The following is a 13,461-nucleotide window of genomic DNA, read 5'->3' on the forward strand; positions in this document are numbered from 1 at the left end:
CCTGCGACCCTGTAGGACAGGATAAGCAGCTACAGATGACGGATGGATGGTGGCCCACTTTAGATCGTTCCTTCTGGCCTAGACAGGGCTGGAGTGAGCTACGCCGTCGTTGACCATCTCATTCCTTCATTAAATGTCAATAAATCATGAAATATAAATTAAAATTAATTTTGTAAGAATAATAATTGAAAGATTTATTGATGTATTTAATTATTGATCTATTTGTTGGACATAATATTTATAGATTTACTGAAGAATAGATTGACACATATAATTAAAGATATGTCACAAAAAAATCTTTCATAAAAGTGTCTGTCAAACTGCTTAAACGTAAATGAGCAAAAACCCTTATAACATTGCTCGGTACATAAATAATCCACAAAACCCATAAGAGATTCTATGAGAATATTCTCTGTTTATTGACCATGTATGTTTATACCAGAGAAAAGTTACAGCATGTAATTATTTCTGTTTATTAACAGTGATAAAAGTTACCTGTTAATTCCCTCACCAACACCCACTTCTGTGTAATAAACTATAATTCTATACAATATAGGCTTTTATAATTATTTATTTAGGAATTTCAAATATTGTCTGTATTCCATAAAAATAAACAAGGGATAATAATATCCACAGCTAATTTACATACTTCTTTCAGTGCATTGCTTTATAATTCCTGAGAAATTGAAGGCAGTTTTACTCACACAGTTCTAAAACCTCTCTTTAAAACACACACGACTGATTCAGTTATTTGGTTTATTTTTCTTAAATTGAACTAAAAAACATTGCAATCTGTGAAACTGGTCAGAATGGACTTAAAGCATTAACAGAACTATTAACCAGAACCACAGAGTTCTGGCACCACCTGAGTAAACAAATGTTTTGAAACTGTCCGAGGAACCAAAAACATGACTGAAATGGTAGATAAGAGGGTTGTTATTTTGTAAAGATGGGATATGACCAGTGGCATGCAGAAGAGCAAGCTCCATCCCCAACAATTCCATGTCCACAGAAAAGTATGAACTCTGCAGCAGGTAGTAAAAGAAGAATCTGCAGAATTGACTGTTCACTCAGTAGAACAGTGAAGCTCCCAGTTGAAAAGTTTATTAAGCTTGGGCTTAAAGAGGAAATTAAAATGTTCTGACCCGTGTGGCATTTCACACACTCAGCACACTGCCACTCACTTAATTGGTCACTGGTTCCTGTTGTCAGCTCTTTCTTGTTCTGATTGGCCAGTTTCCATCTGCTCCAAAAAAAAAGCAATTTATCCCAGTGTGAGCACGCTACTGCACGTGCACTATGGATATATGATTTGAGACACACCTTCAACATGAAAGCACACAGAGATACAAGTACTAAAACACGTGAAGGCTGGTGTGTGGGAGCACAACGCCCCCTACTGGATTAGGGCCTTTCCCTCCTCACTGTAGTATCACTAACCAGAGAGAGACAAACAAGAGTGAGTGTGTTTTAAAGACAAACATTAAACAAATATTAAACATTTAACTAATAAATAAACCCACAGACGGCTCAACAGCTCATAGTTATCTACACAGGAAGTGACATGAACTTCCTGTGAAGAATAATAATAACAACAAATGACAAAGTACAGACATGTACCTGTTTAAGTGCTAAACTGATTGTGTATTTTAGGAATTCACAGGAAAACACTTCCCCTCTCGATGTGTCATATTCCTAGGCTAGGCTATTGTTATGCTAATGATGTTGGTTGCTAGGGTGTTGCTAGGTGGTTGCGATGCGATGTCACCTGGTTACTAGGGTCTTGCTACGTAGCTGTTATGAGGTCCCAAGGGGTTGCTATGCTGTCTCTAGGAGGTTTCAATAATGCCCAGTTGGCTACGAGGCTGTAGCGACAGGGTTGCTCAGGAAATTAATGAATATAAAACATCTGATTTCGGGTTATGTTTAGGTTACATTAAAACGCAGTCGGTGTGTGTGTACTTCAGTGTCTTCTATGCACACTCCGGTGACTTTACACTAAAGTTGTACACTTTAGAGGGGTTGGAGAAGTGGATGAGACGAGGGTGTGTTACGTGCACGGAGGCTGAAGTGAGCAAGTGCAGTTATGTCCTACACCACCAGGTGTCAGCGTTTCACTAATAAACCACTTTCCATGGCGTTTGAACAGAATCTTGGAGAGACACTTCAGATTTAAATTAAAAAGCACTGTTTAAACGCCATAAATCCCCCCTCTCTCGCTCAACTCACAGTATTATTTAATTCTACATTTCATCACCCTGAATATATTAACAACCTATTATTCATTTATTTCATTAAAGTTGAACACAAAACGCATTAGATGATCAAAGCCCTGACGTTCCAGTGTTACACAAACGAAAACAAATTTAAGCACATTTTAGAAAAACACAAAAGGGAAGGAAAAAAATAACCCGTTTCTCCTATTCAGATTCCTTTTGTTAAGAGTTTTGGTGATTTGTACATTAAGTTGGTCTTTAATTAGCGGCATAATCTCTCTCTTTCTCTCTCTGACACACACACACTTGCAAACTCTAAGACTCCTCCTCATCTTCCCTCCATCCTGTACCCCCTCTCTCTTCCATCAGCCTCCACTGGAGATACGCCATTCCTCCAGGGATCAATGGCCCATGTGACGGAGTGCCCGGGTTCTCCACTTCCTGCCGGAACAAGAAGTGTGGCGTGGTGGATGATGAGGATGTTGGAGATAACGATGGTGGTGACAGTGGAGAGTGTGGCGAGGCAGCATGGTGAGCACGGCGTGGGCGGAGCTCCAGACGTGGGCGAGGCTCAAGGCAGGCAAGGCCCTTGCGGTGGCGCTGCAGGTGGTCCTCACGGGCAAAGGCTTTGTGACAGAGTGGACACTCGAAGGGCCGCACACCACTGTGCAGGGACAGGTGGTTCTTCAGGTCATAGGAGTGCAGGAAGCGGGCGGGGCAGCTGGGGCAAGAGTACGGTCGCTCGCCTGTGTGCTTCCGCATGTGGATCTTCAATTTATCATTCCTGTGGAGGAAACGCAACAAACACAGTTGCCGGGTTAGATACACACCACCTGTTCTAACAGCTATATCCAAAATTCATTACCGCAGTCCAATGGCTAGGGTTTATACACCCTTACCATTCGCTAATCATCTAAATACTTGCTCACATCTGGAACACCACACTCTGTCAATGGCCAGATCCAAAACAGACAAAGTTCTAGCATTCAGGATGCTTGTGTTTTTCTAGAACATCATGTTCTTTAATGCTCCATCTCAAATTCACTACTTGTCAGTGTTCTTTTAGCTAAAACACACATGATAAGTTCTAATTAGAGATACTTTATGTTTCATTGTGATTTACGCAGCACAAACTAATATGCTAATACCTAATTAATGCATTATCGAGCATGTAGTTAGCTGGCTATGGAACAGGCACTGCCATTTTCTTTCTAAAAAACTGGAACTAAACCCAACAGTTAAAAATATATGATAACGCAAGTGAACATTAAGAAGAAGGGGAAAGCTCAGACCGTGTGAAGCGCACACCGCAGGTCATACACTGGAATGGTTTCTCGCCCGTGTGTGTCCTCATGTGACGTGGAAGCTTTCCTGCTCCGTGGATGATCTTCTGGCAGACGGGACACTGCTGAGGAGCCTGAGACTTCCTCTTCCTGGCTACACCCTCTACTGCTCCGCCCACTGCTATTTCAGCTTGAGAGGGGGTGTGGTTCGGAGGAGGTGTGAGCCCCTCGGGTTTTGACTCCTCCTCTTTCACTGACTGTGGATGCCAGTGCGCACCTCCATTCATGAGCGCCACCTGCTGAGCACTTTGTGAAGCTCCATTCTGTGATGGGTGGGGTTTGTGCTCAAGGGTGGGTGGAGCTTCACATTTAGGCTTGTCCTCTTGGGATTGTGTGTTCCATGCCGGACGTACAGGTGACGATGCCTTCTCTACATTGCGACGGTCTTGTTTCCTGCGTGATGGTGTCTTTTGGTCTTTCTCAGCATAACTTGCTCTTTCCTTGTTGGCCACACCCAACTCACCCCCCCCACTCAGTTCGCCACCCTCCCCACCCAGCTCATCATTCTCTCCCACCTCGCCCAAGATGTGGCGACAAGCATCAGCCACGCACTGGATGCCGAGCAGTTGGGCCCCCTCGAGGACCTCACGCATGCCTGATGAGCGGATGGTTAATGTAGCTGTATAGGCAAACTCCAGCAGAGCATCCAGGGCATCTGGGGACACACAGTCCAGCTGGCACACGCTGCAGCCCTCACTCACTTCACCAGCCTCACCCACTTCCTCCGCCCCAAACAACCGGCGGAAATACAGGCTGACTGCGGCCATGACAGCACGGTGTGTGGGGTAACGGGCACCACGGGAGGTCAGCGTGAGGTCACAGAGCAGGCCAGAGCGGCGCTGAGCGTTGAGGCGGGACAAAAGCTCATTGCTGTGTTCTGGGAATGGGATTCCAATCAGACCATCCTCTCCAGGAGACATTGCCACCTACAGGTACATGGGACACAGTGCACACACTATTCAGAACACACAACACAACAGCAGAGAATAAACTGCAGCTACTTGTGTGCAGTGAGTAATCTCCTGATGTAGATTTTCCCTTTGGATGAGTGGTTTGCTATATTTTATGCGATTTTTGGTGGCAGACCAGGCCAGTGCGAGACATACAGATGCGTCCCCAGTCGCTGCACTTCCACTGGTATGCTACCAGTTGGGTCTGCATGAGATTCTTTCAGAGGATTATAACAAGCTAAGTGGTGTGAAGCACTAAGCACAGTGAAGGAACATTATTTGATTTGTGAAACCCTTCCACTTTATGCAGTTAGCTACAAATAGCTTAAGTTACTTAATAAGAACTGGTGAGGGGGTTGGGAGGTATGGTGAATGTATTGGAAGAACTGGTATGTGTGTGTTTTTGTTTTTTGTAGTGTGTAAATGTGTTTTTTGATTTTGTGAATTCATGTCAGACTCTCGTTTGCCCAAGATGAATTTCTCCACTTTGGAGACAATAAAGGCTTATCTTATCTTAACTACAGTTGTCAATGTCATACGCTCAGTACAAATAATAGCAAATGAAATAATATCACAGTTTATGTTACCAATAGCCATCACTTTAGTTCTCTAGTTGCCTGCTTCTTTTTTTTTTTTTGTCTAACATAGCAATGCAACACCACATTAAAGAAAACCAGATGAACTAGGCAACTAATAATGTGATTAGAAATGCGGCTGGGTGGCATGGTGGTGTAGTGGTTAGCGCTGTCGCCTCACAGCAAGAAGGTCCGGGTTCGAGCCCCGTGGCCGGCGAGGGCCTTTCTGTGCGGAGTTTGCATGTTCTCCCCGTGTCCGCGTGGGTTTCCTCCGGGTGCTCCGGTTTCCCCCACAGTCCAAAGACATGCAGGTTAGGTTAACTGGTGACTTTAAATTGAGCATAGGTGTGAATGTGAGTGTGAATGGTTGTCTGTGTCTATGTGTCAGCCCTGTGATGACCTGGCGACTTGTCCAGGGTGAACCCCGCCTTTCGCCCGTAGTCAGCTGGGATAGGATCCAGCTCGCCTGCGACCCTGTAGAACAGGATAAAGCGGCTACAGATAATGAGATGAGATGAGAAATGCGGCTGTCACACATGCAGCTTGGCTGAACACTGAGACACATTAAACGTTTTAACAGAGACAATTCAGTGACAGTTTTACATATGAGAAGCCTCGTCTTTCAGAGCATTGATTATTCTGACTACAGTTTTTTTCCATGATGTACAGAACCAGTCAAAAGTTTGGATACACCTTCTAATTCCGTGTATTTCTTTTATTTTTATGAATTAAAAGGTCACTTCATGTCTTAAAGTAATGATGGATGTCGTTTCTCTTTACTTAGTTGTTCGGTTTTTGGCATGGATTACTACAGGTATGGAATCAGGCTATTTACTGTACTTTTATTACTTACTATTTACTGTTTGATCTCAAACACATTAAGAAGGCAAGAAACTTGTCCACTAATTACCTTTTGATGAGAAACACCTGTTAATTGAAAAGCATTCCAGGTGACTCCCTCATGAAGCTGGTTAAGATAATGCCAATAGTGTGCAAAGCGTCATCAGGGGAAACGTTGGATACACTGAAGAATCTAAAATATCAATTTTATTTATTTATTTATTTATTTTTACACTTTTTTGTTTACCACATACTTCCATAAATGTTCCAGATGTTATTTCATGGTTTTGGTGTCTTCAGTTTTGTTCTACAATGTAGAGAATAGTCACAATACAGAAACACCTACAAATGAGTAGAGTGGGGTGTACAAACTTTTGACTGATACGCTACAGTATTTCAGTAATGTTTGACTCTGAGCAGGAAGTTCCACACTGAAGTTCATCAGTTTTGGGTGAGAGAGACTTTAAACACTGTGTCTGACACTGTTTTTGCTAAACTATTCCTTTAATGACTTCAACACAGCACTGTAACTTTTATCAAGCAAAGTGTGATGCAGTACAAACACACACACACACACACACACACACACACACACACACACACACACACACAGAGTGTACAGAACAAACAATATAAATTCTGCAAATTATACAAATACAATTTCCCTGACATGTTCATGAACAGGGTGAGTGAGCGAGAGAGAGAGAGAGATCAGGAAAAAAGAAGAGGAAATTTCTACAAATGTTATTTATTATATATTGACTTCTGGTACAAACCTGAAGAAAAAAAAATCCAACAACCAGCAAAATCTGCACTGTACAAAGCAGCAAAGGAAAGAAACACAAAGCAAAACAAGTCATTGGAAATGGGAGAAGAAAGCAGACAAGAAAGACAACACAAGCCAAGATATAAAATATATTAAAGGGAATTAATTTTATCCAAGATGACATTCAGGTCAGTGGTTGTAAACTTCTGACCACAACTCTCTCAATCATATAAATAAAACACAAACACCTGGAAAGAAGCCCTCTCACCCTCTTATTAAAAAGAGAGGAATATGCAACAACTACCAACTCGTTATCTACAGTTAAGACCTGGACAACACTGTGCCAACCAGTAATATCTATAACAAAAATAAAGTCTGAATTCAAGGCAATGCTAAAAACCTACAACAGTTTGAAAACAATTTTAACAAGCTGAAGAAGTTCATGAGGAAAAAAAATTACATCACGAGAATTTAATAGAACAGCTCCTGGGCCTTGTTCCTCCACTGCTCCATTCCCAGAGGTCCCTCAACATGCTCTAGAGAGTTCAGCCATGCTGGAGATTCAGTTCACTGAATTCAGAGAACAGATTCTATCCTGGCTTTATGATGTTTGAACAGCTAGTAAACAAAGCTTAACAGTGCAGGAACACCAATAAAGCCAAGACCATAACGATGAAACTTGAGGAAGACAATCACGTTCTTGGAGTTCAAATCACTCTAATCAAGAGGAAGCAAGTCTCAGAGAAAACACTTCAAAGCTAGAAATCCAACAATTCAGAGATGAGCTCAAACACCTCATCAAAAAAAAAAAAAAGGCACCAGTCAACAACACAGATACCTCAGCACCACACACAAAAGGAACACAGGGAGAAATCACATGAAACACAAACCATCAGAACAGAGCTCTTCCCAAAACCAACTCCACCTGGATGAACAGATCTCCATGGCGGAACCAGCCATAGTCCAAGAGCAGGCCACAGCACGCACTGAGTCGCCAGCACTGGAACAAAATCAACATGATGTCCTGTGACAGAGACACACCTGCCCCACCCCAAACAAGCAGACAGAAACAAAACAGTCATGCTTGTGGACTCCAGTGGTGAATATATTGAAGCAAATAAACTATTTCCCAGTCAGGATGTGCAAATTCTCAAATGCAGAAACACAGGTCAAGCACTGGAGACAGCCTGAGGAATCCCAAATACATCACTGGATCCAATGAGCTGCATTCCCTTCATCAGAAAACAGTTGGGGAAATCTGCAGAGTAGCAGAGAGAGAGTCCAGACTATTCCCAAACACCAGACTATTCATCGCCACTCTACTGCCCAGAAACAACATAGCACCTGCAGTTATCCATCAAATCAACATGGAGATCACAAGAGGCTGCTCCAAACTCCCCAACATACACGGAGTACGTAACTCCCCCATCCACCTCGCACACGTGGGCTACACCTTAACCAGGAAAGAGTGAGAGTGTTTGCCAAAACCTTCAAAGACGTGTCCCAGCAATCTTCTTACCTACCCAACAGAAGACACCAATAAATGAAATCAACTGCTGAGATCCACAAACCAGTCCAACACCCACTACCCCCACCCCGCCAACAAAATATATTAATCGCGTATTTACAACATGATTAACAATCTCTAACATTAGCAACACAAAATGGAACAATCTTTTTCACAGATCTACTCTGTTCTTGGCTCTGTACTGGAGTGGGGCCTCACTGCTGATGATGCCCTGGCACCAAAATATTGGAGAAAGATGCTACAGTCAAGCCGTGCATCATCTGACACACCTGTGGTGTAAGAAAACGTTAAAACGGATAGTGAGTGAGTGAGTACTGAAATCTGCCAACCATAGATAATCAAAAGTTGAGAAAACACTCAGTGAAATGGAAACTGCTATTAAAACACACCAGAACTGTCCAGATTACAAAATTTCACTTTCTGAGGATCATGTGGACCAGATAACATCAGCAATGAAATGGTTAAATATAGTAATAGACTGGTACCAAAATCCAGAATTGTGACACTCAAAGGCATTTTTGAGACAAAGTTGGCAAACAGTCTTATTTTGTCAATTTGGGTGTGCCGAATTCAAATCTGCAATATATGAGAGTATATATGAGATATATGTATGAGAGTTTTTTTCTTTGTTGTTTGTTTTTTGTAAAGGCTTTACCCCGTTTAAAACAAAACAAAAAACAGACAACAAAGAAAAAAACTCTCATATACACTAACCCTGATGAACCTGTATACCCTGTATGCCCCCACATTTTGTATGCTGCTGAATCTGTCCTTTTTTCAGTAGCTTTGTATAAACAATAACCGCTAAATGTAATGCAATGTTATGTAAGGTGATCGCCGAGGCATTCTCATTGTGAAAAGTAAGTCACATGTACATGGACTGGCATTTAATGTTGTATTTGTTCCTTTCTATTTGTTTTTTGTCTGTTCATATTCTTTTTGGGGGAGTAAAGTCAGTTTAAAAATGCCGTTAAATGCATAGGCCTATAGGCCAAGTTTAATGACCTTGAGGTTATCAGAGGTCATATGTCGTTTTACAAATGAAAAATGAATTCAGCACCCAAACATTTAACAAACAAGGCCATTTGCTAACTTCATTAATCATTTTAGTACATTTCATTCCTTAGAAAGCTGAGAAACTGGGTTCAGCTGAGACGTTTACAGGCCCAAAGTTCAATGACCTCTAGAGGTCAACAGAGGTTAGATAGAGCTCGGCATATTGCAGATTTGAATTCGGCACACCCAAATTGACAAAATAAGACTGTTTGCCGACTTTGTCTCAAAAATGCCTTGAACTCCTTAAATAAGCACTTTTTTGAATTTTGGTACCAGTCTATAATGGCAAGATACAAGAAGCTCAAACCAAATTATTCAACCTCATTCTAGACACCAGCAGTTTCTATTCTGAAGAAGGGTGAAAAAGTTTGACCCCAGAAAGTAGTGTGTGTGTGTGTGTGTGTGTGTGTGTGTGTGTGTGTGTGTGTGTGTGTTAGCAGCAGTCTGGTTAAAGTGTTCTACAGTATACTGAATTCATGAATTCTCACATTCATCCAAAAACAATGTCCAAAATAAAAACCAGATTGGCTTTTTACCCAAACACTGCACCACAGACCACAGACACCCTACATACCCTCAAAAACCCTACCATCAAAAACAAAAAGGGCAAACTCTTTGCTTGCTTTGTAGACTTTCGGGAGGCATTTGATACAGTGTGGCATGAAGGACTGCTGTTCAAACTCCTCCAGTCAAGAATCTGAGTGAAAGTCTAAAAGATCATTAAATCACAGTACCAGGGAAATAAATGTGCTGTAAAAATAAGACAGAAAAGAACCACAAAACAGTTTTATATATATCTCATCTCATCTCATTATCTCTAGCCGCTTTATCCTTCTACAGGGTCGCAGGCGAGCTGGAGCCTATCCCAGCTGACTACGGGCGAAAGGCGGGGTTCACCCTGGACAAGTCGCCAGGTCATCACAGGGCTGACACATAGACACAGACAACCATTCACACTCACATTCACACCTACGCTCAATTTAGAGTCACCAGTTAACCTAACCTGCATGTCTTTGGACTGTGGGGGAAACCGGAGCACCCGGAGGAAACCCACACGGACACGGGGAGAACATGCAAACTCCACACAGAAAGGCCCTCACCGGCCCCGGGGCTCGAACCCAGGACCTTCTTGCTGTGAGGCGACAGCGCTGACCAGTTTTATATATATATATATATATATATATATATATATATATATATATATATATGAGTGATTCCACGCTTATGGGTACTGAAATGGGGACATGAACTTATTCACCTAAAACCATTTCTTTTTTTACCATCAGGTCACAAAACATGTAATCTTTAATGAATGATATGTTAAAAGATAACTTTAATTTTCTGAGATGTAATAAAAACATATTTATATGCCAAAGTCAAGCCTATGAGTTCCAAAATGATGTCTGTTACATTACTTCTGTTACGACTGTCCATCTTGCGTCTGTTACAAATTAATTACAATCTAGCTATATACCATGTTAATCTTATTGAAAGAATGTGTATGTTTATTCTACTACACGTTTATTAATTATATTTGCTAAAACATCACCTTCCTATGTTTCAAAAAGTAATTGTACATTGTTAAAATTGAGAATATATGTGTCCACAACACTTCTGTTACGTTCTGACTTTGGCATATAAATATGTTTTTATTACATCTCAGAAAATTAAAGTTATCTTTTAACATATCATTCATTAAAGATTACATGTTTTGTGACCTGATGGTAAAAAAAGAAATGGTTTTAGGTGAATAAGTTCATGTCCCCATTTCAGTACCCATAAGCGTGGAATCACTCATATATATATATATATATATATATATATATATATATATATATATATATATATATATAAATAATCTCATTATCTCTAGCCGCTTTATCCTGTCCTACAGGGTCGCAGGCAAGCTGGAGCCTATCCCAGCTGACTGCGGGCGAAAGGCGGGGTTCACCCTGGACAAGTCGCCAGGTCATCACAGGGCTGACACATAGACACAGACAACCATTCACACTCACATTCACACCTACGCTCAATTTAGAGTCACCAGTTAACCTAACCTGCATGTCTTTGGACTGTGGGGGAAACCGGAGCACCCGGAGGAAACCCATGCGGACACGGGGAGAACATGCAAACTCCACACAGAAAGGCCCTCGCCGGCCACGGGGCTCGAACCCGGACCTTCTTGCTGTGAGGCGACAGCGCTAACCATTACACCACCGTTCCGCCCATATATATTTATTTATTACACACATACACACACACACACACACACACACAGAGAGGATATTACATGGTTGCGTGAAGATATGAAGTTTATCTTCGAGTGTTGAATGTATATATCACGAGTGAAGTGAATGAGTGAAAATATTTTCAATATGAGAATTCACACAATATATTTCTGCCTAAATTATTATGGTGCACAAAGACTTTAGAAATATACACTCAGACTAAAAAAAAACAAAAAAACAACACAATACACACAAACATAACCGACATGATTTGAGAAGTATATCAACATGTATCAGCCATTTAAATCACTTTATATTCCAATATTCATGAACAAAAAACCTGAACAAAATATACAGAAAACTGTGGAAACTAAATTAGAATTGGTGAGAAGACTCTCAAATTCCTGTGAACTCCCTTGTTACTAAACTGACACAAAATAGGCACGCTTAAATCCAAAAAAAACGTGGACCGGATGGCATCTTAAATGAAAAGAACAAGTACAAGTAAAGATTCCAAGTGGCTAATCTTTAACTTTTCACTGAGATTTAGTAGAGGTTATCTGCCAGATATCTGGATTCAAGGTCTTATAACACCTGTTTATAAGCAGACATACATTCAGCACGAATCATTACGCAGGCACTGTGTGAACAGGAATCTGGGGTTGGGGTTTTCTGCAGAATAAAAAGTTAAAAACCCATAGAATTAATTACAAAGCACAGTGTCAGAGTGGGTTCACACCAAATCGAGCTGACTGTCATTTTAGATCGCTGTGCAGGTCCTCTCTCTCTCTCTCTCTCTCTCTCACACACACACAAAATTGAGATGGTTCTCTAGAAATGCGCGCGCACACACAGAATGCTGTTTTAATTTCTCTGGTTTTATTTTACTTCATTATGGTGGTGTGGTTCGCACTGTCACCTCAGAGCAATAAGGTTCTGGGTTCGAGCCCAGTAGCTGAGGGGGGCCTTTCTGTGTGGAGTTTTCATGTTCTCCCCGTGTCTGCATGCGTTTCCTCTGGGCATTCCGTTTTCCCCCACAGTCCAAAGACATGCGGTTAGGTTAACATGGGGTGGCCCTATCCTGAGGTTGGGCTAAAGTGCCCTTGAGCAAGGCCCCTAACCCCCAACTCCTCCCCAGGCGCTGTAGCATAGCTGCCCACTGCTCTGGGTATGTGTGTGTGCTCATTGCTCACTTGTGTGTGTTTGTTCGCGTTCACTGCTTCAGATAGGTTAAATGCAGAGGACGAATTTCACTGTGCTTGAGTGTGCATGTGACAAAGGCTGCTTCTTCTTCTTTTACGTTATTTAATTTCTGTTCAATTCGACACTTAGTGACTTAATTGCAGAGAGTTATTTGTGACAATGAATTAAATAGAATTATATTGAGAGAGAGAGAGAGAGAGAGAGAGAGTGTCAGAGAGAGAGGGAGACAGACAGACAGGGATATAGGCAGTATCTGAGCTGAGAACATGGTGTGTATGTGTTTTTAAGTCTGAGGGAGTGTGTATATTATCCATAATGCATTGCGATTGATGCATGTGTCTTCCTCTGTGTCTGTCTCTCTGTCTCAGGAGTGCATCAGTGTGCATGCATCTTGTTTTGATATTAACCCCCCTCCCCCTCCCTCCCTCCACCCACCCACCCACACACACACACACACCTACACCTGAGCCCGGAACTTTCCACCACTATGCTACTTCCCCTTAGCAACAAGCCGCCCCTCGCCATCCTACAAAATCTCTACACACCACAAGGCACACCTGAATAACCTGCTCAACACACATGCACACACACACACATACACACACACACGCGCTCACACGCGCACACAGAGAAAATGTCATCCAAAATGCACTCTCACTCACTCACTCACACACACACTCACTCACTCACACACTCACTCACTCACTCACACACTCACTCACTCACACACTCACTCACTCACACACTCACTCACTC

The 13,461-nt window shown here is 41.9% G+C and overlaps 1 protein-coding gene across 6 annotated transcripts in view; it reads right to left on the minus strand.

Moving 5' to 3' along the window:
- Positions 1-395: 395 nt before the first annotated feature.
- zbtb7b (zinc finger and BTB domain containing 7B) overlaps positions 396-13,461 on the minus strand; it is a 71,746-nt gene continuing 58,680 nt past the window's right edge. For 5 of the 6 annotated variants that reach the window (XM_060920889.1, XM_060920887.1, XM_060920888.1 and 2 more), the window contains 2 exons: positions 3,509-4,485; positions 396-3,000 (listed from right to left, as the gene is read on the minus strand). In XM_060920889.1, coding sequence (XP_060776872.1) covers positions 2,532-3,000; positions 3,509-4,479 — 1,440 coding nt within the window. In that variant the 5' untranslated portion in view covers positions 4,480-4,485 and the 3' untranslated portion in view covers positions 396-2,531. The remainder of the gene's footprint in view (positions 3,001-3,508; positions 4,486-13,461) is intronic. The other variant, XR_009654680.1, reaches the window with a different exon arrangement.

Source organism: Neoarius graeffei, chromosome 5 (genome assembly GCF_027579695.1).
Source record: "Neoarius graeffei isolate fNeoGra1 chromosome 5, fNeoGra1.pri, whole genome shotgun sequence".
Lineage (NCBI taxonomy): Eukaryota > Metazoa > Chordata > Actinopteri > Siluriformes > Ariidae > Neoarius > Neoarius graeffei.